Source organism: Papio anubis, chromosome 8, assembly GCF_008728515.1.
Source record: "Papio anubis isolate 15944 chromosome 8, Panubis1.0, whole genome shotgun sequence".
Taxonomy (NCBI): domain Eukaryota; kingdom Metazoa; phylum Chordata; class Mammalia; order Primates; family Cercopithecidae; genus Papio; species Papio anubis.
In genome coordinates this window covers 46,924,055-46,951,415 of record NC_044983.1, presented here as the reverse complement: position 1 = coordinate 46,951,415, position 27,361 = coordinate 46,924,055, and the positions used below count along the sequence as shown (strand labels likewise).

Sequence of the window (27,361 nt, the reverse complement as noted above, 5' to 3'; positions counted from 1 at the left end):
TCTGAAGTTTCAAACCCTGAATGGCTTTAAAGAAACAATAGCTCCTTACTTATGTATCTTACATCTTTTGGAAGCCATGTTCTTCCAACATAACTGCTTCTTCTGTTTTAAGTTTTTCATCAAAACAAAATGGTCGGTCTCAGATTTCAGTGTTCTTAAAAATCAACAAATTTGCACGCCTGAATGTCAGTTTTTGAAACATTTTGACAAAATATAAAATCTGTGGAAGGTTACAAAGCTGTTTTCCAAAACCCACTTGGCTTATTTTTATTGCTGCCATATATTAACGAGGCCTTCTTTTGTGCTGTAGCAAGTCTCACATGTCAGTCTCTATGAAGAGTAAGTTTAGGGGTCTCAATCATGAGTCTTTCGGTTCACGTCCTCTCATTAGTCTGAATATTTTTTAAAACTCCTTTTAATTTGATATTATACATTAAAATATTTTTATGCTAAAAATAGAAAGTGTGAAAAATATACATTTTGGGCAGTCTCTAAAGCCTTATTCTACACTCTATGACATGCATCATTATATAATCACATCAGCAGAATATCTCAGCGTCTACTTTGTAAAAGGTAGCTTTTAATCACAAACAGATTGAGTTCCGACTCTATGCCAGACATTTTACACACACAATCACATTTACCCTTCATAACAGTCCTCTTCAGCTCACGAGTTTGGAAAAGGGATGAGTTAGCATACCTTTGCTACCAGCAATAGACAAGCCTTACCATAAGCAGATAAGGAATGTTCTGGAAAGCTATCTGATTGCTGAGACTCCAAGCAGGTATTTCAGAGCTATAAATTTAGTCTGGAGCTCTGGCAATAGGTGAGGAGAAGGGAGCAACTTTGAAAGAAAATTTAGTAGTGACACAGCCTGAGGCAGGGAAGGTGTGGTTCTGAAGGAAGGACCCGCTGGGCCCTGTGACCTGTGCACCTGGTTGCCTCATCCATGCCTTGTGTCTGGTCTCTCTCATCTGCCCTCTCATCTGGTAGGTTCCTGCAACTTCCTGTCACTCCCTACTCTGAGTTACCAGCTACCAATCGCCTGGACTTGTTTTTCAGAATTGGGTAAAGTCAGCTGTGAGAATCCGAAGACCTGTGAAACATTATTTTCACTTGAAACGTTCATGGTTACACTGTGGCCTGTTGGCTATAGCTGGAGTGTGAGTTCTTTTGAAAAAATATCTCCCATCCTCTGTTTCTTGTGAGTCTTTTGGGGCTAGAGGCAGGGCAGAGGCACACCATTTTAACTGCAATTTCTTTTTTTTTTTTTTTTTGAGACGGAGTCTTGCTCTGTGCCCCAGGCTGGAGTGCAGTGGCGCGATCTCGGCTCACTGCAAGCTCCGCCCCCCCGGGTTCACGCCATTCTCCTGCCTCAGCCTCCCAAGTAGCTGGGACTACAGGCGCCCACCACCTCGCCCGGCTAATTTTCTTGTATTTTTAGTAGAGACGGGGTTTCACCGTGTTAGCCAGGATGGTCTCGATCTCCTGACCTCGTGATCCGCCCGTCTCGGCCTCCCAAAGTGCTGGGATTACAGGCTTGAGCCACCGCGCCCGGCCTTTAACTGCAATTTCTTAAGGCCAATTTCTTTTACTTTTTAAAATTAAGTCCATAATAATGAAAAGTATGTAAATCTATATTAATTAAAAGTAAATGCACTTTAATAATAGTTCATATAAAATTTAGTTATTTTTATCTTCTTACGGTATATTTTAATTGTGTATATATATATAAAATACACATATCAGTGTAGCTATACAAAACATATGAGTACATGCAAGGAAGAAATAGAAGGGAAATTAGAAATACGTTAATAAAAATATTTTGATGTTTTTGGATGATGGATTTGTGAACATACTTCTCCTTGTCAATTTGTAATATTTTTTATTTTACATATGGGATCTTGTGAGGTTGTTGAGGCTACAGTACAATGGCATGATCATAGTTCACTACAGATTCACACTTCTGGACTCAAGCGACCCTCTGACTTCAGTCTCCTGAGTAGCTAGAACTACAGGCACATGCTACCATGCCTGGCTGACTTTTGTTCTATTTTTTTTGTAGGGATGGGGTTTTGCTATGTCACTCAGGTTAGTCTTGAACTCCTGAACTCAAGTGATCCTCCTGTCTCAGTCTTCCAAAATGCTGGGATTATAGGCATGAGCCACTGTGCCCGATCAAATGTAGTTGTCAGAATTATCTTTAGCAGTAAGGAATATATGAATCAATTATGTCTCTCCATTCATTGGAGTGATAATTTTAATATAATTATTCTATTAAATAATTACATGATTGAACTTTTGGTTATCATATTTAATAATTAGAGAGAGAAAAACCACACTTCCTAGAAACCTCTTTTCCTCTCTTCCTTCTCTCCGCTAGATTCATGTATCTCCTCCAGTACTTGACACACAGCAGACATGCAGTACATGTCTGTTGAACAAATGAACCCACATTGAAAAAAGTAAATAAATGATTTTTTTAGGAACCACACCCATCCAGTGACAACTCTTTTTTGTTCCCTAGGAAGGTGTGCAGATAACTGAGAGTGGTAAATTCCACGTGGATGGTGAAGGCACGCTGACTATCTACGACGCAGGGTTCCCTGACCAGGGAAGATACGAATGTGTAGCTCGGAATTCATTTGGCCTTGTTGTGACCAACATGTTTCTTACAGTCACTGGTAGGTGTTTGTAAGTAGCTCCATTTACAACATCCAAATAACTGTCTCCGAACAGCTTCTACTCCTAATCCTATCTGACTGACCTCACTAATCATGCTCTCTTATGCTTTCTTTCTGGTCAAGTGTGTTTATAGTTAAAACTGTTTTATTCTTTTTAAAATAAAAACTTTTAAATGTAAACAGTCTTAAGGGATATAAAGTGAAAAATAACAATTTAAAAAAGAACATAAATAGCAAAGATTTGCAAATGTGTATCATGTTTTCTTACAATCCAAAAATTATAGAATGCAAGATGTATTTATAGCCAAAATGTGGAGCTGCAGGTTGAAGCATAATATGAAATTCAACATGTACTACGTATTCTAGTCTAGTATGTTTAATCCCAGTTTAAAATTAGAAATCAATCCATCAAACTCCCAAGTAAGCTTTACAACCACCAGGACAAATATCTCAATGTTTGCAGGCATTTATAATTGGCCAACATAATTGACATAGCTTTTTACTTTCTATCATCAATCTAGTTATATAGCTAGAACCCTCTGCGGGTTGATTATATATAATGATTGTTTAAAATACTGTTTACCGTAGTCTTATAAAAAATCTTTTTTTTCTTTTTTTCATTATTTAGTTCACAAGGGAGATGGGAGAGTCCATTTGTAGACAGGCTTGCGTAGACTGTACTGAAACTCAGCTGAGGTTATTTACAAGTGGAGACAGGCTGTGAAGATTGCCTGGTGTGTTCTCTACATGGGGAAGCATTGAAGGAAAGCACAGTATGTCTGCATATGGGAGTTGACATCAGTGTTGCTTTTTTTGCAAATGGGTTCAGGAGTTTTTGCTGTATTGTTAATCAACAGTTGAAATAAATGAGTTTAGCTATGAGCATCTGGAATGCTATTTTGGGCTTTGCTCATCTTTCGGTTTCCTTAAAAATGAACAAATTTCATAAATATAGTTTTGCACATTCTTTTTTACCTTTTAGTTTTTCCAGGCCTTATGGGTTTATAAAAGAGATTGGGTAACTCTTTCATTATGTACAATAATATTTCATAACACAGGCCTGACTTAAAATAGATTTAGCTTATCCTCCAGCCTGGGCGACAGAGCGAGACTCCGCCTCAAAAAAAAAAAAAATAGATTTAGCTTATCAACTCATATTTATAAAGATTTGCCATTTTCCTATCATATGAATACTTTCATATTCTTCCACTTACATATTCTGAGATATCAAACTTCTGAGGTCAGTGGTCCTCAATCTTTTTGGCACCAGGAACTGGTTACGTCAGAGACAATTTTTCCACAGACCAGGGGTGGGGAGATGGCTTTGGGATGATTCAAGTGCATTACATTTATTGTGCACTTTATATCTATTATTATTACATTGTAATACCTAATGAAATAATTCTACAACTCACAATAATGTAGAATCAGTGGTAGCCCTGGGCTTGTTTTTCTGCAACTAGATGGTCCCATCTGGGGGTGATGGGAGACAGTGACAGATCATCAGGCATTAGATTCTCATAAGGAGTGCACAACCTAGATTTTTCACATGTGCAGTTCACAATAGGGTTTGTGCTTCTGTTAGAATCTAGTGCCCTGCTGATCTGACAGGAGGTGGAGCTCAGGCAGTTATGCTCGTTCACCTGCTGTTCACCTCCTGCTGTGTTACTAACAGGCTATGACCAGTATTGGGGGTTGGGGACCCCTGCCATAGGATCTTCAAACCTCAGTGAGGAGTATGGATTTATTCTCAAGGCATTGGGGTTGAGAATCCCTGGTCTAGGTATTTTAAATAAAATGTATATTTTCATTAGCAGCACATCAGTCAGCATACATTCATTATACCATATTGTAAAAATGTCTTCTTGTAGAATAATATTCTTAAAATTGTAACAATGTAGTTTAGTAATCAACAAATATTTGTCCTAATAGTGTCAGAGGTTGTTTATCTTATAAAATTGCTTTTTATTTTTTTTGAGACGGAGTCTCACTCTGGCTGGAGTGCAGTGGCACAATCTCGGCTCACTGCAACTTCCGCCTCCCGGGTTCAAACAATTTTCCTGCCCCAGCCTCCCGAGTTGCCGGGGTTACAGGCGCCTACCATGCCATGTTAATTTTTGTATTTTTAGTAGAGATGGGGTTTCACCATGTTGGCCCGGCCTGTCTTGAACTCCTGACCTCAGGTGATCTGCCCACCTTAGCCTCCCAAAGTGCTGGGATCACAGGCGTGAGCCACCATGCTCAACCTAAAATTTCTTAATGTTACAAAATCCTAGTCTCACTCGGCTATTCTCTATGAGTTCATGATTTTCCTGATTTAAAATCTATGGTAGTTGTGCTTCTTATAAATTTATGGAGTTCACGTTTTGCTCTTCAACTATTTATGAGACCTGTGGAAAAATGCCCTTGAGATAGTTTGGGAAAAAGTTATTACAGAATTTAAATTAATATCCCAATGTTTCAGAAATGCTAAAAATCTTTGCCATTAAACACACATGCAAACAAACATCCTCTCTCTCTGTATTGCCTCTCTGTCTTGCTCTTCCACACACACAGAAGCACTATAATCACAGTGAAAAAAACATTTCAGAATCTCCAACACAAGAATTTCATCGTCTTTAACAGAAATTTAACTGAATGTAATTACACATACGTATTAAAAGTAAAACATTCAGGTTGGGTGCAGTGGCTCACGCCTGTAATCCCAGCACTTTGGGAAGCTGAGACAGGTGTATCACAACGTCAGGAGTTTGAGACCAGCCTGGCCAAAATAGTGAAACTCTGTCTCTACCAAAAATACAAACAATTAACTAGACATGGTGGTGCGCACCTGTAGTCCCAGCTACTTGGGAGACTGAGGCAAGAGAATCACTTAAACCTGGGAGGTTGATCTTGCAGTGTCAAGATCACACCATTGCACTCCAGCCTGGGTGACAGAGTGAGACTTCATCTCAAAAACAAAACAGAAGTAAAACATTCAGTAAAATGCATTAATCACTTTATTTACCAGATTTCAGAACAGTGATAACATTCAGAGATATTCTGTTCTATGGTGTTGAAACAGGCTATAAGGAGATAATAACACAATAAAATAAATGTTATTCAACAAAGAAAAACTTTTTTGGCTCTGGGGCATTTATATGTCAATATGAGGGAAAAGTAATTTATACCAAATAAATTTCATAATGTTAGAAATATTTTTTAATAAAGTAAAAGAAAGATGAAAGAATACAAATTTAAAAGTTTTGAGAAAATTTAAGATCCAAGACAGGAGTGTATATGTATTTATAAAACCCAAACTAGAATAAGGGGAAATATGGCAAAATAAAGTAACATTTAATATTTTATGAGCGAGACCCTTTCATTCACCAAGTCATTATAACTAAAAGGAAAAATTCATACATTGCAGGAGGATTTTCCAATCTTGATGCCCCCACTTAGTCATAGTAGAATGTTATAACTCCATTTGTGGAGTAAATGACACAAGTAAGCGATCATGACTTTTGAGTTTCTAATTTACATTGGGAATTACAGCCATAGAAAGTGATGCGGAATAATGAAAAGTACACAACCATCTAGGCATTATATAAAATTCATGTTTTACTGACTGATGTTTGTAGCAGGGCATCTATGATAGCAAAAGAACAAAAGGATTTCTACAGTTGTAATTTTTTCAGAAAGCTCATTTTCCCTTTAGAGTTAATAGATTTGTAAACAGTTTACATAAATAACTTGTAAGATTGATACAGTATTTACTGGGAAGCTATCCTTTTGTTTAGGATGTTGTTAATGTATTTTATGTCAACAAATATTAATTCTATTTGCCCACTTCTCTCTTAGATAATATTTTGTATCTAAATGTTACACATTTTGTTTAGATAAAATATTTATATATTTATTGGTTTTTAAAAATATTTAAGAATAATTTATTGTTAACAGTCACTATATTATATTAACTACAAAGTGCTCATAAGTGTTGTGAAGTATAGACCCATTTCTTGCTAGTGAAAATGATTCGGTTTGACTGAATACATAACACATTTATATGAAACATTAGAAGTGTGAGATAGTGAGAAGAAAACCCTGGGTTAAGCCATCAGACTTCATTGATCTCAGCCACTTTGGATAACTTCCTTACCCATGACTGGAATTTATTTTCTTATTTTTTTAAAAGATGGACCTGAACTCTCTCAAGAGTATTTTCTGGTGTAGAATTTCTATGTTTCCATGATAGAATTCAAACAATAGTTACAAAAATAGTGCAATGGTAATGAGGAAGCACTTTATGGCATGTCTGTGATAAAATTCTTACCATTGAGACATTGAACTAATATGTGGACAAGGTGAAAAATGCAAAGATGACCCATAATTTATTAAATGAAAAACTTGGAGCATGTAACATGCATATACTGGTTTAAATTGTATGAAAACAATGCTTAGCAATGCAATATACTCTGAAATTCCTAGTTAAGTGTCTAATTGTCTGTTGGGCACCTCATTTTGGTGGGCCCACTGTCCTCGCAATTCCTTGTGTTAAAAACTGATCTTGAACATATTCGAATCTGAACCCCTGGTCTTTCCCCGAATACCTTGTCTCCTCCTAGCATGCCTTCATAGCAGAAGCAGGAAGCTGCCCTCATGATTTATCTTCCTCCCCGGCTCCCTTACCCCAACTCAGTGCCTCACTGGTTTTTCCTCCCCCAAAATTGCTTCTTTTCCAGTTCTCTTCTTTATGTGACTCCTGTTCTATGGCTCAGTCTTTCATCATTTTGAATGTAGGTTTGGAAATAACTTTCCAAATTATCCTCCCACCTGTAATATTCGCTACTTCAACTGCACCCTTAACCCAATAAATTATTATCAAACTAAACTGATTGAAGATTTAAGGCTACATTAGCTGACTTTAGGTTAGTGGGACCTTTTCTTTGAAGTTAATGAAATAACTTATACTAAACTCATAGGAATATCACTAGTAAAAATAAGAGTTAACATTTATTGAGCATTTACCATGTGTTCCAAATGCTATACATTAATTAACCTGTTAAATTCTCGTGAGTTCTAGTTATTTTTCAAAACTCTGTATAAACGATTCACTATTTGAATTATTGGACATTTTAATCCCAATATTTGTCATGGTGTAGACAAACATCAATTTCTAAGCCACTGAAGTTGCCTCAGAGTTATGAGTGGACAATAAGGTATTGAAATATTTTCACTAGTTATATTTATTTAAACATTAATGAGCCGAGATCGCGCCACTGCACTCCAGCCTGGGCGACAGAGCAAGACTCCGTCTCAAAAAAAAAAAAAAAAAAAAAAAAAAACATTAATGATGTGAAATTGGTGATTGAAGAGTTTTAAATTGCTGTTTTACTACATTTTACAATTTACTCTGAATAGGGTGTAAATTAGTTTAAAAACTATTTTTGCTCTCTTACTAAGCTTTTTATTATATTTTCTGTTTTAATTTTGTCAAACTTTAATAATACAATAATGGGGAAATATTTCTGTAAACAACAGCATCTGCCTAGTATAAATACACTTATGTTTATATTACGTTTAACTATGTTAAAAGTAACACATTTCTCATCCATTTTGTACTAAAATACATAGTGACCACATACTTCTATCCTGAGATAAATGCTCTCAAAATTTTAACATATACATTTAATGTGTAAGTAGCATTTCCAGATTTTGTGTTGTAGTGTTTGAATAGTTTAAACATTATAAAGAAAACAAATAAAACGTTGTAATCTGAGCACCATAACCTTAAACAAAGTAGATGGTGCCTTTCCTTTTCCAGTCTGTGAAAAACAGTGGAGCTCTCCAGGGCAATGAAATCGTTTCCATGTTTAATGATGCAAAGTGGTGAGTAAGACAGATTCTCTGCTGTTGAAAGAAAATGATTTCATAAAGGCAGTCATTACCATCAGTGTGTATGCTGTGGTCATGTCTCTGGTGTCCTAGGACAGCCCTCACATATGTCAGTGTTAGCATCATTCTTTTTAGGGAAAGACTGAGAGTGATAAGACCTATTTAGTTATGATAGTTACATCATCTGCTAATTTTCTTCCCCAGGGAGAAAAAGGGGAGGATAAAAAGATACTCAAAACCCCATTGGTAATTGTGAAAAAATCTCAGCCTTTATTGAGGTCTAGGCATATTTTAGCAATGGTGACAGAGGAGCACAGCTGTTTAGTTTTCCCATCCCATCTCTAGGTTCAGTCCCCAAGTGACCCAGAACCAGGCCTTTCATGCAGAGCAGTGAGTGGCCACGTGGCCTAAGCTCCCCCTTTTCTGAAAGGACTCAATATTACCATTTGATTTTACCATCAATAATGGTGATAGCCTCATAGATACAGGGACAGGATTGCAAGTAGATGTGCATCAATAACTTTAAACATGTTCATTTTGTAAATCTACTGAGGCCTTTTTCTCATTTTTATTAACCCTGAGACTTAACAAAGAAAAATGATCTAATTGTCCCTCTACTCCTGTAAAATTTTGCACGAAAAGTTGGAGAATATGCTCAGAATTTTCTGATTATTCTATTCCTTAGGCCATTAACTGAGATGATTTTTGAAACAAATAACTACAACAGTATTGATTAATTCTAATGTGCCCCCAACACATTGGATTTGCTTACATAACACAGTGCTGTTCTAAAGAAATTTATAAAACTATTTTTGCAATTTGTACCAAACAACACTGAAATCAAATGAATAATAAAAGAGTTAGTTTTAGTTTATTCTTAAACCACATAAACTTAAAAAAATCATAACTAACATGAAAACGAGAAAGCTTTGTTATCAAGAATGTTTTTGTTTGAATATATCATGTATTTAATGTGCTTTTAAGAATCTGAACAACTGTATGTGTTTTCTGTTTGTGTAGTTTAAATATTTCAAAGAGCATTTGCATACTATTCCATTTTCTAAATTTTCTTCTCCTTTTCACTTTTACACGCTGGTTGACTTCTGATTCTTATAGATAAATAGCAAATCGTATTGAAGGAAATGACAGTATAACATAGTATCAATTGATAATCGTGTGAGGATACAGATTGCCTGTGGGTTTTAAAACACATTAATCATGAAAGTCACCTTATATGTGCATTGTGACATGCAGTTTTGAAAGAACTTTGCGTGTCTTTGCTATCTGATAATCACATCAGCCCTGAGCTCTATGCTGAGCAAGGCTTGCTCTTTCCATTTAATGGATGCGCTGAAAGATGAAGACAAGGGCTGTAAAATCCCCATGCTTGTAAATCTTATACAACTATAGCAGCAAAACAATTTTATAAATAGAATAAAAGCAAAAATATCAATCCAATTCACATTCACATTTTAAATGATGATTTCCTGAAATTTATACTTTACATCAACTTCTGACCACCATAGTGAATAGCCTTTTAAATTTTGGCATCTCAATAACACTACATCCTGTAGGGTAACTCAGTCCTAGCACACAACCTTCTTACTTCCCAATCCAAGTAGACCTTTGATAACATATTTTGTCCCAGATGCAGTGGCCCAGTGACAATACCTGACACAAACAGAAGCATGTAGTTAATGATGCTTTCTATATTTGAGGTCCAAAAGTGAAGGAGTAAAAGGGACAAAGAAAATCTAATATGTTGATTAAATAATCAAGTCATACATGCCAGTGCAGATTGATTTGATTGATTTTAGTTTCTTTATTTCTAAGGTAAAAGTAAATTAAGTAGGCTCATTCCTACTGACTTTTTTTGAACACATAAGCAGACTAATGTAGCTATATTTATAGTATTATTTTCTCGTAATCATAGTAATTATATTAATTACTCAATTAGTTAACTAATTAATTCCCTTTTATGTCCATACTCTGTTTCCGTCATCCTTGCTATATATGTAACAACTATAGTACATCTAAGTATTATATATTTTAATTCAATCATTTTATGGTAATCTCTTTCTAGTTTTCTAATTTTTACCTTAAACATCTTTTAAGTGTCTGTCCACGTATGCACTGGCAATTCTTTTTTTTTTTTTTTTTTTTGATGTTATCTTGGGAATATATTTTTTTTTAATTTTTATTTATTTTTTTTATTATTATACTTTGAGTTCTAGGGTACATGTGCATAATGTGCAGGTTTGTTACATATGTATACTTGTGCCATGTTGGTGTGCTGCAGCCATCAACTCATCAGCACCCATCAACTCGTCATTTACATCATGTATAACTGTTGCATGCACGTTGAACATTCACCACATTTTCTAACTGTTGCATGCACTTGCAATTCTAACTGTTGCATGCACGTTGGACATCCACCACATTTTCCTTGCACACTGGTTTGGTTTGGATTTGTGTCCCTGCCCATATCTCATGTCAAATTTTAATTCCCAATGTTGAAGGAGGGGCCTGGTGGGAGGTGATTGGGGTGAATTTCCCTCTTGCTGTTCTTGTGATAGTGAGTGAATTCTCATGAGATCTGGTTGTTTAAAATTGTGTAGCCTCTTTCCCTTTGCTCTCTCTACTGCTCCAGTCATGTAACACGTGCTTCCTTCCTCTTCACCTTCTACCACTATTGTAAGTTTCCTAAGGCCTCCCCAGTGATCCTTCCTGTACAGCCTGAGGAACTGTAAGCCAATTAAACCTCTTTTCTTTATAAATTATCCAGTCTCAGGTAGTTCTGTATAGCAATGTGAGAACAGACTAATACACCCACACTTCCACTGCTGTACAACCAATTTTCTACAATTCCTACTGCACAAAGCTACAATAAACATTATCATACATACTCTTGTGGATTTCAATTATAATTTTTCTACATATATGCATGGGGTTGAAATCGCTGGATGAGAGGATGTATGCATATGTAATTTTACTAAGTGACAACCACAATCTCTTTCCAGCCAAAAAAGGCTCTAAATACAATCCCCAAAATAGGTGTCAATTCCACAGTCCTATCAGGCTGCCTAAGGATTTATAGGAACTCTCACTTCTGAGAAAATTTGGCTTTAACCAACTTTTTATTTTTTGCCAGAATAAGCACAAAATGGTAGTTCATTGACACTTTAAATTTCATTTTTGAGGTTACAAGTGATCTTGAGCTTGTTATATCCTTATTAACTTTTGAGCTTTCCTCTTTTATAACTTGCCTATATATTTTTTTCTTAGTGTATTATAAAGTTTCTTTGTATGAAACAGAATATCATTTCTGGATCAGAGTTTGAGATTGCAAATGTTGTCAGCTATTTGTGTCATTTATTAGTTATTTTGTTCATATTCTTACTTGAAAGGAAATTGTTAATTTCATCCAATTGAATTAATCAATTTTTGTGGTTTTTTTTTCTTTCAATTACCTTTAGCTAATATGTGGTCAATCCCATGTACTTTTTGGACTAGGAAAAGCAACATTGGCCATTTTGAGCCTCAGTCTTGTGGTCATGATAAAGGCTGCAATGACTTGACAATGGAGCCACCTACTTACTCACAATTGCTGAACATAATCTAGTTTGCCAAGAAGGAGTTTCAGTATAGTCCTGAATTTTATTTTTTCCTTATAATATTTCCCTACCACTGGTATTTTTTTTCTTTACATTGTTTTATGTTAGTGGTCTTTTTAAGACAATAAAATCTAGGGTATATAGATGGTCATAATATACAGGATTTTTCCTGTAATATCTAGATGTAGAATGCTATATGGGCACATCTATTGTGAAATATATATGCTTAAATATGTATATAAACACATATATAGATACATATATTTAAAATAGCACCATACTATATTGTGGTAACACCTTGACTTAGGCTTACATTGGTTACTTCATTGTGAGTTCTTTTTGATAATACATACAATACCTTCCTATTACTATTTAAGTTTGTAATCACTTTTACTTCCCCTAAATGACAATAATTTCAAACTCAACATTTAAAGCTATATCGACTTTTGCTTTCAGTATTTAGCAGTGCTAAAAAGTTATTGTTTTCATTGTCTGTGTCATATAAAATGTTACTCTACTTTTAATATCTCAAAATGAATTAGATACTGTGCTGATTATATCTCTGATATGAACTGTAAATATTCATTCATAATTATTTTTATTTAGTATTTGTTCTTTTATGGTTAAACTTCTTAAACCAGCATTTGAAGAAGATTCAATAGATTGGAAATGATCAGCTGTAAGTAAATAGCTTCCTTTGTCTACAGGATTCAACTTTGCAGTATTTTCACATGTTGGAGAGCTATAAAAAAGCATAAATTAATTTTCCCATAAATCTTACTGAGAGTTCAATTCTTGCCTTAAGAAGCCTCTGTGGGATGGAACAATATTCACTTTGCTTTAATGTTTAACATTAAAGCAAGGTGGCTGAAGAGATAGGTATTTCATGCCTTCTCCAAGATGACAAATTGCTGACAAACTTGGATCCCGTGTGAATCAGCGTTGTTCAAAAGGAAATATTTCACATAGCTTTACTAGATTTTGGAATAATTTAATTCTCTAAATAACATTATTATTGTTAGATGAAGCTTTCCTTCAAGATAATTACCTACTCTCTGCAATGGGCATTATCATGTAGATATTGTATAACATTTTCATTGTCTTAGAGGTTTTCTCTTAAAAATGTAATGCCATTTATATCATATCATGCCTAACTTCAAAGTCTGTTTGATATTTATAATCATGGAATTGATTTTTAAAGCTATACAGGGTAGACAAGCTGGCGATGACTTTGTTGAGTCTTCCATTCTTGATGCTGTACAAAGAGTTGACAGTGCAATTAACTCCACACGAAGACATTTATTTTCACAGTAAGAATTTATTTTATATAGATTGAAAACTTGTTTTCATTTCTGTTCTACTTGGTTTTTATCATCTCCATAAGTCACATTATAGTGCATAAGATTGCAGAAGAGTGCTTTCTTTAGTCCTTGTGTATGCGTCCCCATCTGGGCTAGCTATCATTATCAGTTCACCTTTAAAAAGGGGACACTTCTTCCCCATAGAATCTAAATGGCATTAATATATGCCAAAGGTCCATGCTATACAGGCTGACAATAGACACTAGGTAATGGGCTCTGTTACCTCAGCATCCACCAAACAGTGTCAGATGCAGTGCTCCTGCAATGTGTGAATTGAGAATGATTATTAAGTTGAACACACCTCGGTATAAACTGGGAGCCTACGACAAACGTTATGTTTAGGATATTTGGCATTTTACTTTATTTTAATTTTAATTGGAATGTTTGTGGACTAGTGAAAACTTCCAATCCCATTAACTTCTCTGTGTTTGTGACAACAGGATGTATTAACAAAAAAAAAAAAAAAAAAAAAAAAAAAGATTGTTGGTTTCATCATAATGGAATGAAGTATATATTCAGTATTTGCAGTTAGTGGTCAAAAAGGGACATTGTAAAATCCCAAATTGAGTCTCATCTGGCTTCCTGCACATCCATAAACAGAATGGCTTTGTGGTCATGGGCGTGTGTTCTAGAACCACGCAGCCAATTTATATTCTCTCCTTGATTGCTCACTTCATTACTTTCTGTCTGGGTGACCTTGGGCAAGTAACTTAACATCTTTGTACCTCAGGCTTCTTGCCTGTAAAATTGGGATAACAGTAGGAACTACTTCATGGATGTGTTTGCTAGGAAGAAAAAATGAGATAATATGTAAAAAGTGCTTCAGCAGTGCCTGGAGAATAGAAAGTGCTTAACCAAAGTGAGCTACTAGCATAATTATTATTATTCTGTGACCTCAAGTTATTAAGATTCAAGACATAGAGGATGAGATGTACCTCAGTTGACCAAAGTCTCTAAAACAGTTTGCTTCACATTCTCAGTGCTTTTAAATTTCTTTTTAACATATTTAGTTCAGTTCTACAAATGTGCATAGACTGCTACTGTGTGGTGGTCAGTGGGCTTGGTATTTGGGATACAAGATAAATAATAGGTCAACATCTCATCAGTAACCTAGTTCTTTCTTTAGCAGAGGAGACAATATGTCAGCAATTCAAGTACATCTTACTGAGTATATAAGAGACGTATTTAAGGATACAGGAGTAATAGAGAAGATGGAGTGATAGCTTGTCAGAGCTCTCAGGGAAACTCTACAGGGAGAGTGAGGCCTGAGCAGGATTCTAAAGGCAAGCGGGAATTTCTAGGAGATTACACTTAGGAAGAGAAGGCACAAAATGCCAAGTCTTGCAGACCGAGGGTATTGCATAGTACTTCAGAAGGTTTACTGAGCCCCCTAGCATCCATTCATTGACTGACCCCTCCAGTTTAGAACCCCACCATGGATGTTGTTTACTGCATAAAACTATTGTTTAAATCATCCATTCATTAAAAACATATATTTTTGAGTTCAGCACTGGGACTAACATTTGGAATCAAGTTGTTAGCAAAATAGGAAAAGAGCCCACAGCTCCTCTGTAGAGCTTCTATGGTAGTGGTGGAGCTTTCATTCTTCTCGAACGTTTGGGAAATGCCTTTTTAAATGCACAGTATTTGCAAGCTTCATGGATTCTGCAGTCTTGCTTTGTAAAGAATCATGTGTTTTGTCATTTGTAGAAAACCTCACACCTCCAGTGACCTGCTGGCTCAGTTTCATTACCCGCGTGACCCACTGATTGTGGAAACGGCAAGAGCAGGGGAGATTTTTGAGCACACGCTGCAGCTGATACGGGAACGTGCGAAGCAGGGACTCACTGTGGACTTGGAAGGCAAAGGTCAGCCGCAAAACCATTCTGTTCTCGGCCTACTGCCCACAGAAAACTGACTACCACCTTAGCAATGGACACTGAACTTTTAATCTCCAGAATATCTTGGGATTTAGAAATTAATTTACTTATTACTTTTACCAAATAAATACAGATGTTTCTCATAGGAACTGTAATTCCAAAGTAAGGATGATAAATATATATTCAAACTTGTCTCAGCTTTTGACAGTTATAAGTATAGAGAACAAATTTAGGAAACTTATATTAAGTGAACTTGCGTTTCAAATGTAAAAGATATTATTGTGTCTTACAGAGAAATGCTTTATTACCAGGGGAATATTTTTCTACTTTATCCTTGTAATCACCTGAATCATTCAGTGAATTTACTTGAAATTTCTTCTCCACTTATAATATTTATAATCCCTCCCCAATTCTTTTGATTTTTGTTTTTTTCTGTTGTTGTTGTTGTTGTTGTTTTGCTTTTTGGTATATGCAAGTTCTTGTGTATTTCTTTTTAAAACCAGACATCTTCTTAGTATATGTCAAATGAGATGATATAGAAAGCTTTCAGATTTTCTAAGTTGTTCTCTTTCAAATGAAATAAATGAAGATTCTTTGCTACATACTATTTGTGCTGTGAATACAGCATCAACTTCTATCGGCTTACCCTTTCTTTATTCTCCTTCAGAAAATCAACCGAGACATGGTGCAGAAGGCCTATCTGTGAGCTTGCTTCAGTCCTTAGAGCTCTGTACAATTTCCCTAACGGGCATATGACTGTCCCCGGTCAGCCAGTATGATGGGTTTTCAAAGCTTCTTTAGCCAAAATATCCAGATTCCCAAGATTAGGATATCTCAGGATCCAGCCAGGAGCTGGTTAACACAGATAAAGTGCAAATGGTCCCATTATCGCTTGCCAGTTTCTGGGGATTAAATAGGGATGGTAACTTTTCATACGACTTAGTGAACAGTCTTTGTAGCATTGGGAGAATGCTGGAATTTTAAGCCCTGTTAAAAGGTAGAGCTCCAAGCATGGCCCTTATTATTTTGCCTGTTTGCCAGGGAATGACAGCTTATAGTAGTTCAGAAAGTTGCTGCTTAATCCCTTCTTGTCAAATATCATGTGGGTTAATATTCACATGATCCATAGTGACATTTCTTTGACCTTGTTCTCTAGAAGCACAAAACTTGAGAGAAAAAATTCTGAAATGAAACAAACAAAAATCAACAAAACAATTCTGGGATGTGGATGAACAAATCCTTGCCAACATCGTTCTTGTAAAGGCACAGAGTAGACGTTAGTAGCTGGCTGGCACCTGTTCTCTTTCCGTTTTGCTGCTTCTAGCAGCTAGCCATTGTTTACAGGATGAACAGCAAAAAAATAATCCAGGGATCTTCTGGAAACATCTTTTAGTGTTATAGAATGAACCCCCCTTTTGTTGTGACCTAACGAAATGTTGTTAGAAGTAAGAAGGGCTTCTGTCCACCCAGGGCAGGCGGGGTGTTCCCGCAGCACCTGGAGTTCCAAGTTGCCCGCGCCCTCCCAGGCCAGTCCTCCTCATGGCTTTTGCCGCGTGTCTTTCAGAATTCCGGTACAATGACTTGGTGTCCCCGCGCTCCCTCGGCCTCATCGCCAGTTTATCTGGATGCACAGCTCGCAGGCCTCTGCCAAACTGCTCCCACCCATGTTTCCACAGAAAGTACCGCGCCCACGACGGCACGTGCAACAACCTGCAGCAGCCCACGTGGGGCGCTGCGCTGACCGCCTTCGCGCGCCTGCTGCAACCCGCCTACCAGGATGGCATCCACTCGCCCCGCGGGCTCGGCCTTCCCATGGGCTCCCGCCAGCCCCTCCCGCCGCCCCGGCTGGTCGCCACAGTGTGGGCGCGCGCGGCGGCCGTCACCCCCGACCACAGCTACACACGTATGCTTATGCACTGGGGCTGGTTTCTAGAGCACGACTTGGACCACACAGTGCCCGCGCTGAGCACAGCCCGCTTCTTGGATGGGCGGCCGTGCAGCTCCGTCTGCACCAACGACCCTCCGTGCTTCCCCATGAACACCCGGCACGCCAACCCCGGGGGCACCCACGCGCCCTGCATGCTCTTCGCGCGCTCCAGCCCCGCGTGTGCCAGCGGCCGACCCTCTGCGAAGGTGGGTTCAGTCTATGCACGAGAGCAGATCAACCAGCAAACAGCCTACATCGATGGCTCCAACGTTTACGGGAGCTCGGAGCGGGAATCCCAGGCTCTCAGAGACCCTTCCGTGCTTCGGGGACTCCTGAGGACAGGCTTGCCTTGGCCTCCTTCGGGAAAGCACTTATTGCCCTTTTCTACAGACCCACCCACTGGGTGCGAGCGACAGGAGCAGGACAGCCCCTGTTTCCTGGCCGGGGACCACCGGGCCAACGAGCATCTGGCTCTGACCGCCATGCACACCCTGTGGTTCCGGGAACACAACAGGGTGGCCAGGGAGCTGTCCGCCCTAAACCCCCACTGGGACGGAGACACGGTTTACCAGGAAGCCAGGAAGATCGTAGGTGCGGAGCTGCAGCACATCACCTACAGCCACTGGCTGCCTAAGGTCCTGGGGGACCCTGGCACTAGGATGCTGAGGGGTTACCGGGGCTACAACCCCAACGTGAATGCGGGCATCATTAACTCTTTTGCTACTGCAGCCTTTAGATTTGGCCACATATTAATCAATCCTATTCTCTACCGACTGAATGACACCTTAGGTGAAATTTCCGAAGGCCACCTTCCGTTCAATAAAGCGCTCTTTTCACCATCCAGAATAATTAAGGAAGGTGGGATAGACCCGGTCCTCCGGGGGCTGTTTGGCGTGGCAGCTAAATGGCGGGCACCCTCCTACCTTCTCAGTCTTGAGCTGACCCAGAGGCTCTTCTCCGCGGCTTATTCTACAGCAGTGGACTCGGCTGCCACCATCATTCAAAGGGGTAGAGACCACGGGATCCCACCATATGTTGACTTCAGAGTTTTCTGTAATTTGACTTCAGTTAAGAACTTTGAGGATCTTCAAAATGAAATTAAAGATTCAGAGATTAGACAAAAACTGAGAAAGTAAGTATACAAATGTTGCTTGGATTTAAACATTTCCTAGGAGAGGTAAAAGTGTTAAAGGTCACTTTGTGTGGCTGGAATTTGGTTCCCTGGGGGTGTTGCAGAGCTTTTAGTACTTGTTGTTGGAGAGGTTTAATATTAAAGGAAGGATTCACCAGAAACTGAAATCCCCCTTTCTGTTCCTTTTTCTACCCATCTCCTTGGAAATGCAAATATTGCTACCTCCTATTAACTTGCATTTCAGTTAGGAGAGGCAAGGCAAGCATATCTAGCCCATTTATGTTCTATGGTAATCCAAGCAAGCCCCTTTTGTTGATATGAGACCATACATTCTGATACAAATTCATAAAATAAACTGGCCCATCACATAGGCCTTCTTAGGGAGAGAAAAGTAGTGACAATAAAAACAAATTATTTTTTGTGATAGTTCTAATTCATGGTCGGAATTTAAGTTGGAGCTTTTTCACTGCACCTTTAATGTCTTTCATTAAAGTATTACTGTTACTTTTTCTACATACAGGATTTGAAGTTTCATTAAAACTACAGGTATACATTTCCAGGAATGAGATTCAACTGTTTCTCATGCTCACCAACCTTCCTCCTTTAAAAATATATATTTTTAAAAAAAGTTTCATAAAGAACTTTTGTCTGCAGTAGGTTAAATATAGGAGACTAATATTTATTAATATTTTAAGGTATTTTTGTGTGAAATCTTTCAAAGAAGTTTTAAATTATAAGTTCTGTAGCCAATTGCCAAGATTAGGCCTTTCTTTGCAAAACCAAGGCTATAAATACTTCTATGCCAATAGAATTTGTCACATATGTGGAATATCAAACTGCGAAAATGTGTAATGTATTTAAAAGAAATCAAAGCACCCTGCAGATTGAATTTGCACATTTCTTTTGGAAAGGACAATGATTTGGATTCACGAAGACCTGGTTTAAATCTCTGTTCTACCACCCAACAGTACCGAGAGCCGGTGAAAAGTAAACAGTTTTCAATCTCAGGATACCTATAAAATGAGAAAGTAGCACCTTCTTCTCAGAATTGTTTAAAGATTAAATTACATAAAATGCATCAGACACTTGGCCCCATTCCTCCTGCATCATAGGCAATCAATAAATGTTAGCTGTAGATGTTTTATTATAACATGAAATTTCAATTGTCAGGGGCATTATGATATTGCACATCTGCTCAGATCCAGCCCTGTGGTAGGCGTGGGAGCCAAGATGACTGAAACAGCATCCACACAGGGAAAGCCTGACAGCATGTGGGGGGAGCCAGGGAGCTGCCGTGATCAGTGTGGAAAGGGCTTGGTAAAAGTCGTGATTAAATGCTGTGAGCACACAGCGGTGAGAAATGGAAGGCTCACAGCAAGCCACTGATAAGAGATGCCATTTGATCTGGTCTTAGAAGTTTCAGTGTAAGAGGCTAGATGATGGGGAACAGCAGGTAGCATCTGGGGTGAGGGACTGAAAGCAGGAAGGTGTGGGGTTGAGTGTCAGGAGGAGAGAACAAAAAGGTAATAGGGGACAGGTTTTAAAGAGGCTGTGCTCCATGCAAGGGAATCTGATCTTCACTCCGTATTTAACTCTAAAGCAGGAGAGTGACCTGAAGAGAGACTCTTCCCTGACACAGTAACTGGCAGACATCTGGAAGGTGTATTGTAAGGAGGAGAGGCTAGCATAGCAGCCAGGAATCCCATAGCTACTAGAGTCATCCAGGAGAAGCTCAAAGATGGCACAGATAGGCTTGTGGCCATGTATGCAATCCTATCAGAATTTTAAATGTTTCCTGTGGGTAGATTATCTGGATTAGAAAAAGCTAGGAGTATGATGTTTTGTGCAATCTGAGTCCCACTTCTCAATTGGCAGCTAACTTGTAAATTCACCACAAATTAGAATACCCGGAATGTTTCTTCTTACAAATTTCCTGTCCCAAATTCCTCCTAAATCATGTGGTTCTAGTGTTAGCTGTATTAGCCTCCACTGCGGGCCACTGTCCATCCTTGCAGTGGCCGATGTGAAGTATGAGTGCCCTTTCAGACGGACAGCAGCTGGGGAGACTGCATTGAGCATTCACTCAGTGACCTTTCTATTTGTTCCTTTCATGTATATGGGATATTAGCCCCAAGAGTCTATGCAGCCTAAATGTTGAGTCGTTATCCTTGCCTGGGAGAATGTTTGAACTAGTGGAACTCTGTGCAGCCTGGTGCTTGGCATCAGCAGGAGGAGGAGAGCATTGCTGACTGGCATGGATGGGTTGCCAGAAGTCAGCAGAAGCCAGATGCTTTGCGCTTAGGCTGTTACAGATGCCTGACTTTCCCCTTCCATTCACGGCAAATTTGTAAAATATGAAACATACACTCATTCAACTATGAGTGCAAAATAAATAAATTGGAATTTTTTTACAGTGTTAGTCCTCAAATCTGTAGATTGCAATTTCTCAGGAATGCTGAAGATAACGTAGCTTTAAGTAGTTTAATTTACATAGTATTTCTTTACCCTATTACTTCTTTTCCTTTTTGTATCAATTCACAAGTGTGGTTTTAGGACTTTGTTTTTAAATCACTTCAGTCCACTGGGTGGGGGCCCTTGTCTCTGCCTCTAAGATGTGCCTCGAGCCCTGTATCTTCATGTGGCTGAGTGGAGGGAAGACAAAAGGAGCAAATGTGAAGCCTCTTTTATAATTCATTAATAACTTTCATGAGGGTTCCACCCTCATGACCTGATCTCCTAAGACCCCACTTGTCAATACCATTACATCGGAGATGAAGTTTCCACATTTGAATCTGGGGGAGACACATTTAGATCATAACAGTGCGGAAACCCAATCCTAAAGCAGATGGCAGCTGTCTCTGAAAGACTTGGCTGTGAGTGCTAAGAAGGACATTTGAGATACAAGAGAAGTAAGGTCAAGACTGGCACCAGGGCCCCTGTGATATGTGTGAGACATGAAACACCATGGGTCTTGCTGCACCAAGGAGTCTAATCCTAGAATTAGCACTGGACTCATCTCACCCCCATAACATTAAGACGCACCAGCGAAACTGACACACTTTTTTCTAAGTGGAATTGTACATGGAACACTGCCCTCTAGAGGAGAGGACAGCAGAGGAGTTCCGGGAGAGGCAGGCAGGGGCTGGGTGGGGTTCCTCCGCATCTACTCCTCTGAGTTCACTGCTCTGAGATCCACAGACCACAGCATTTGCCAGTAGGATTTGTGACATGTACAAACATCCTGCCTCCTTCAGTACCAAGAGCTCAGGAAATCTTTTTTTCATTTTGTTTTCTTGGTCGAAAGTGTTTTATTTTTTAAAGAGCTTGTTTTATTCCAGGATCATATGAAAATGAATTATTTTCTTTTTATGAGTATTCTTGCTCTCAAGAATCACACTGTTTCTTTTTATTCTTCCTAAACCACTTTAATGAGCAGAAGGTGAAGATCAGTTATCCACTGAATTGTGAACGTAGTTCCCAGAGAGACCGTTTTAAAAGCTATTTTTAATCTTCTTTTGAAAACATAATACTGTCTGTGATTTTTTGTGGATATGGTTACTTTTGGTTTTGAGTAAGTATAACTTTATTTGTCACTCATAATCACAAAAATGTGTAACTGCCTCGGGCTTTTTGAGACCTATCTTTACTCTGTCACCTAGGCAGGAGGTGGCGGCATCTCGCTTCTGTTGCAACCTCCACCTCCAAGATTCAAGTGATTCTCCTGCCTCAGCCTCCTCGAAAGATTACAGGCGCGGTGCCACCACGCCTGGTTAATTTTGTATATTTAGTAGAGACTGGGTCTTGCCATGTTGGCCAGGTCGGTCTCGACCACATGTGATCCGCTTGCCTCAGCCTCCCAAAGTACTGGGATTACAGATGTGAGCTACCACACCCAGCCCTGCCTCAGCTCTTTAAAAAAATAGATCATATTTCACCAATTAAGTAACTTATATTCTGTATATGTACCTATGTTATGATAGCTTTACTTGATAATATTAAAAATAAACAGACAAATTAACAAAAAAAAATTTAATTTCTTCCCTCTTTCCACTTCTGGGTTTCAGGAGGTGAAATCGCATGATTCCTTCCCAAAAACTTGCATTGTCTGTCTTTGTTTTCCTGTGCCAGGAAAGGTCGCCCCTTTCCCGTGGGCTTGACTTTTCCTTCTTCTGCATGTTCAGCTGTCATTCCTCTACTAACTATTTATCAACTTTTACATTCATGCCAGCCTTAAAAGACCTTGCATCGGCGCTACCCCCTCACCTTTCCTGAGTATTTAGTAGGCCCAGGAGCAACTTTAATTGCTATAAAACAGTGATTGTTGACCATTTTACATAAGACCATCTCACAAATCTAGTAGAATCTATGAAACTTCTTTTGCAGGAAGATACACCAAAGATAGAAAAATAGACCCCACATTCTGTGTGTATTTTCAGAGGACTCACAGATTCCTGGGTGCCCTCTATTCCTTCACTGATGTAGTAGCCCTTCCTTGCTGGCATCTCAGACACAGGAAAAGGGTGCTTCTCTCCCACATGCCTTCAAATGGCTGCTCCCTTGGCCAAAAAGCAGCCCCCAGATTTGCGACTACCATGCACTCTTAGTCAAGGACCAGTCCTTTTCTCCTATCCCTTTTGGAGGCAGTGACTTTGTTCTTTACATCACAGGAGAGTCCTGAGCTGCTTAAACCTCTGGAGGACCAGCGTCTTGTCTTCATCTCTAGTCTCTGCTTCTTTCTGTTCAGCGTTTTCTTCCTTTCTCCCTCAGCTCTCCTATCTCCTAATTTATGCATATGGTGCACTGATGATGGCTCTCTCCTACTCACAGGTTTATAGTCTTTTATGATATAGCTAGCACAAGAGTCTTAAGTATCACATTTTTTTCTAAACAATACTTTTATAAGGATATTATATTATACAATTATACCAAATTTTGTTGTTTGACTCTAAATGCCAGTTTTAGAGCCTTGCCATCCCTGGTCATTTTCATTGCACAGTATTTCTGCTTCTCTAGAGAACATATTAATTGAATGACAGGTTCCAAGAGTATGTACTGCTTGGTAGCAGATACATTGTCTAATTTATCTTTGAATCCCTGGAGCTCAGCCCAGGGCCTAGCACAAAGCAGCTGCTCTCTAGATATTTCATTAGGGAAAGTGGGACTTGCTTGGGTGAGATTCATTTTAATTTTCCAAGGGCCTTTGATTGGAAAATTATTCTTTGCTTGAACACCTTTCACAAGAGAAATGTTCTTAGGTGAAAACTAGATTTTTACGCTTATTCTTACTAATTTATTTTTTCATCAACTATTAAGTGGCATCAATGAACTATGATTATAATCTTTTGTATAATCTTTTATACAAAAGAATGAGAAGTTACAACAGAGAACATCACATGTTTGATTCTTACATGACCTTAACCCCAATTTCAAAAAGTTAAAAATGCACACACTTAACCAATCAAAACTCATTCTGTCAACACTATATCCCTACAACACAGAAGACACGCATGCCTGAGCAAATAAAAAGTGACAAGAGGCCAATTAAAAATAAGATTGTCAGTCAGTTATCCCCAAAGGTCCATTTCTTAGAAGGCATGCAGATCTGTTTGTCTAGCAAAAACAGAATGCAAAATAATTTAACGCCTTAAAGTATGACATTAATTTAACATCAGTTGTGTAGACAGTGGTGAGTCTTAGTGATTGTGTTTTAGAAGTTATAAATATATACAGGTTGAGCATCACTAATCCAAAAATTCAAAATTCCTCAAATGCTCAAAAATCAAAAAGCAAAAATGTTTGAATACTGTCATGATGCCACAAGTGGAAAATTCCATCCCGAACTCATATGACCAGTTTCAGTTAAAAGAGGTGCACAAAAGCATCCCCGAGGGAAAAAAGACTTTCACTACCCCCTTCAGCTGCAATATATGTTATAAGGTGTATGTGAAACATAAATGAATTTGGTGTTTAGAGTTGGATTCCATTCCCATGATATCTCATTATGTATGTGCAAATATTCCCAAATCCAAAAAGATTCCAAATCTGAAACATTGCTGATCCCAAGCTGGATAAGGGATACTCACAATCTGTGTATAACTTCTTCACTTTGAGAATCTACTTTTTATTCCTGCCTTTGAAAATTGTGTAGTACTATGATAGATTATTTTACAATTATAAAAATTCAGCTGAAGAAATCTTTACCATTATGTTACCAAAATTTAACACTTACAGAAATGAAGATATTCAGTTATTCCTCATTATATACTGTATGAAATCATAGCAAATACTTTATAGAAATCTTTATGCTTTATTTCACTTCTAAATTCTATGTTACCAACAGAGTATATATCTGAATGCAATTTAATGCATTTTGTCTTTAAATCACCAAAATCTGTCTAAACTAAACTAAAATTTTCAATTAACATCATGTATCAAAAGTGGCATGTGGTACAATGCACACATTTTAAGTGTACAATTTGATGCCTTTGAACAATATTCATACCTCTGTAATCATTACCCCAGTGAAGACAAAGAGCATTGTCATCATTCCGGAAGCATAGCTCATGGTCTTTGCAGTCTGTCTTCTCACCCAGACCCTTCCCAGCAAACACATATTGGAATTCTCTCACTGTATGTTCATTTTGTCTCTTCTAGAACTTTAGAACTTTACATAAATTGAATCATACCGTACGTATTGTTTTAAGATTATTTTGCTTGGGATTTTTTGAAGTTCACACATATTGTGAAGTGCACCTGTAGATCATATGTTTTGTTCATTGTGAGTGGTATTGTTTGTATGAATATACAAATATTTGTTTAATTTCTATTTGAAGTGGCCATTTGGGCTGTTTCCCGTTTTTATCGCTTCTGAATAACTCTGCGATGAACGCTCATATGCAAGTCTTTTTGTGGGCCTATGATTCCATTTCTCTTGAATAAAAACCTAACAGTGTAATCTCTAGGTCACTTCGTAACTCTGTGTTTAACTTTATAAGAAACTGCCAAATTGTTACCCAAAGTGGTTGTAATATTATTCCCTCCCACTGGCAGTGTAGAAGACTTTATATTTGCTTAATTTTTTTCTCCCATCTGCTCTTCTGGTTGGAAATATTCTATTGATTTTTCCTGCTAGTTCACAGACTTTCTACTGTCATCTTCAATCTCCTTTTACATATATCAACTGAAATTTTCATTTTGATTATTGCACTAGTTCTAGAATTTACCTTTTTTATGATTTTTAATTTTCTTTTTATATTTGTTTAAATGTTAATTCAATAAGAGCATACCTTCTTTAATTTGTTAAATACATGTATAATAGTGGCTTTAATGTCCTTTTCTGATAAATTAAACATTACAGCCATCATTCAGGGGTTCATTACTTTCCTAAGTGTGAATTCCAATTTTGCTTCTTTCTCTGTCTTGTAATTTCTAAGTGCATATCAATTACTGTGATTCTGTCTTGTATTTGCATAGGTTTTATGCTTCATTTGGGTGGAAATGTAGAAACTCCATGAATGTCTCCTAAGCTTCGCTGACGTGGGATGGCTGAACTTCCAAATGCTGTTGGCCATGCTAATCTTGGCAGGGCTTGGTTTTCAGCTCTGTTGAGTACAATTTATCCTTATAAGGATAGAAGTTATTCTGTGAAGACTCGGAGACTTGGCAAACTGCTGTCTGACTGCTCTCTGGGTGTTACTGAGGTGTTACAGCCATCACCGTGTTCTGATTCAACCTTCTGCAGCAGTTGCCCTGTGTACACCTCATGCAGTTCCTGTTGCTCAGGTGTCAGCCAGCCATCCCCAGGGCTGTGAGGGGCCCCAAGGTAAATGTCTGCCCCCTCCCCACTGCAGGCCCCGCCACCTGTTCCCAGCTGCTTCAGCTTTCTGGAACTGGGATGGCAGCCTCTTGAGTGCAGCTGCACCTTGCTGTGCTGGGATTCTAGTGCTCTGTACGGTGTGTGGGAAGTTTCTCCTAGACGGAAACTAAGGCCATTGTCATGAGTTTCCCTCTTCTCAGGCTCCTCAGTCTGAGATTGTGATTGTTTATGATGGGAAAACTAGTCTCCTTTCCATCACACCATAGCCAGAAACAAGTTTACATTCATTCTAAATTGTAAATCCCCTAAAATTTTAGCTCCTGAGCAATTGTTCAAATGAAAAATTTTTACCGTAATTAACTATGTATTTTAGGCCTCTCCCTACTTACACCTGAGTGTTCACAGCAGCTCTCTTTACATCCTCCTGCAATGCATTTCTTCCTTTGTATGGCACCTAATATTGTTACCCCTGCAGAGCTATTTTTTCATTGGTAATATCACAGAACTTTGCACCTATTAATATTAAAATGCTTATAGTACATTGCAACTATTTATGTACGCAACCTCCATATTAAAATGTGAACATTCTGGAGGAGTGTGGCTTATCTCCTTAAGTGTCTAACAATGCCTGATTCTTAGTATTTGTTAAACAAGCAGAAGGTTTAATGGAGCGCATAAGTTTTGTTGGTTTAGTTTTTTGTTTTTGAGGCGTTATATTTCCTGTGGCCTTAGATTAGGGATTTGAACTATGTAAACAATTTGCATTTTTAACATATCTAAATAGCAAACCAGAAATTTAAACAACAGTTCCAAAATCTTTAAAAGTAATAGTATAATTTGGTCATAATTGTAACATGAATATAAACATTAGAACTGATTCAAAACCCATGTCTAGCTAAGGAACTAAAAAATTGGAATTGTTAGCAGGCATGCTTATATTTTATTTCATAAGGACTTGCTGTACAAGAATGGTCCCCAGTTGATAGTCACTTTAAGAACAGTAGTAAACTAAAATGTGTTCAACTTTTTAGGTATCTGCCAAAACCCTTAATAACATATTTTGGTTTTGTAT

At 38.1% G+C, this 27,361-nt stretch overlaps 1 protein-coding gene across 5 annotated transcripts in view; it reads left to right on the top strand.

Annotated features, from left to right (window-relative positions):
• PXDNL (peroxidasin like) overlaps positions 1-27,361 on the top strand; it is a 508,249-nt gene that overhangs the window by 397,080 nt on the left and 83,808 nt on the right. For all 5 annotated transcript variants that reach the window (XM_031669551.1, XM_031669552.1, XM_031669553.1 and 2 more), the window contains 4 exons: positions 2,529-2,685; positions 13,375-13,483; positions 15,245-15,402; positions 16,979-18,473. In XM_031669551.1, coding sequence (XP_031525411.1) covers positions 2,529-2,685; positions 13,375-13,483; positions 15,245-15,402; positions 16,979-18,473 — 1,919 coding nt within the window. The remainder of the gene's footprint in view (positions 1-2,528; positions 2,686-13,374; positions 13,484-15,244; positions 15,403-16,978; positions 18,474-27,361) is intronic.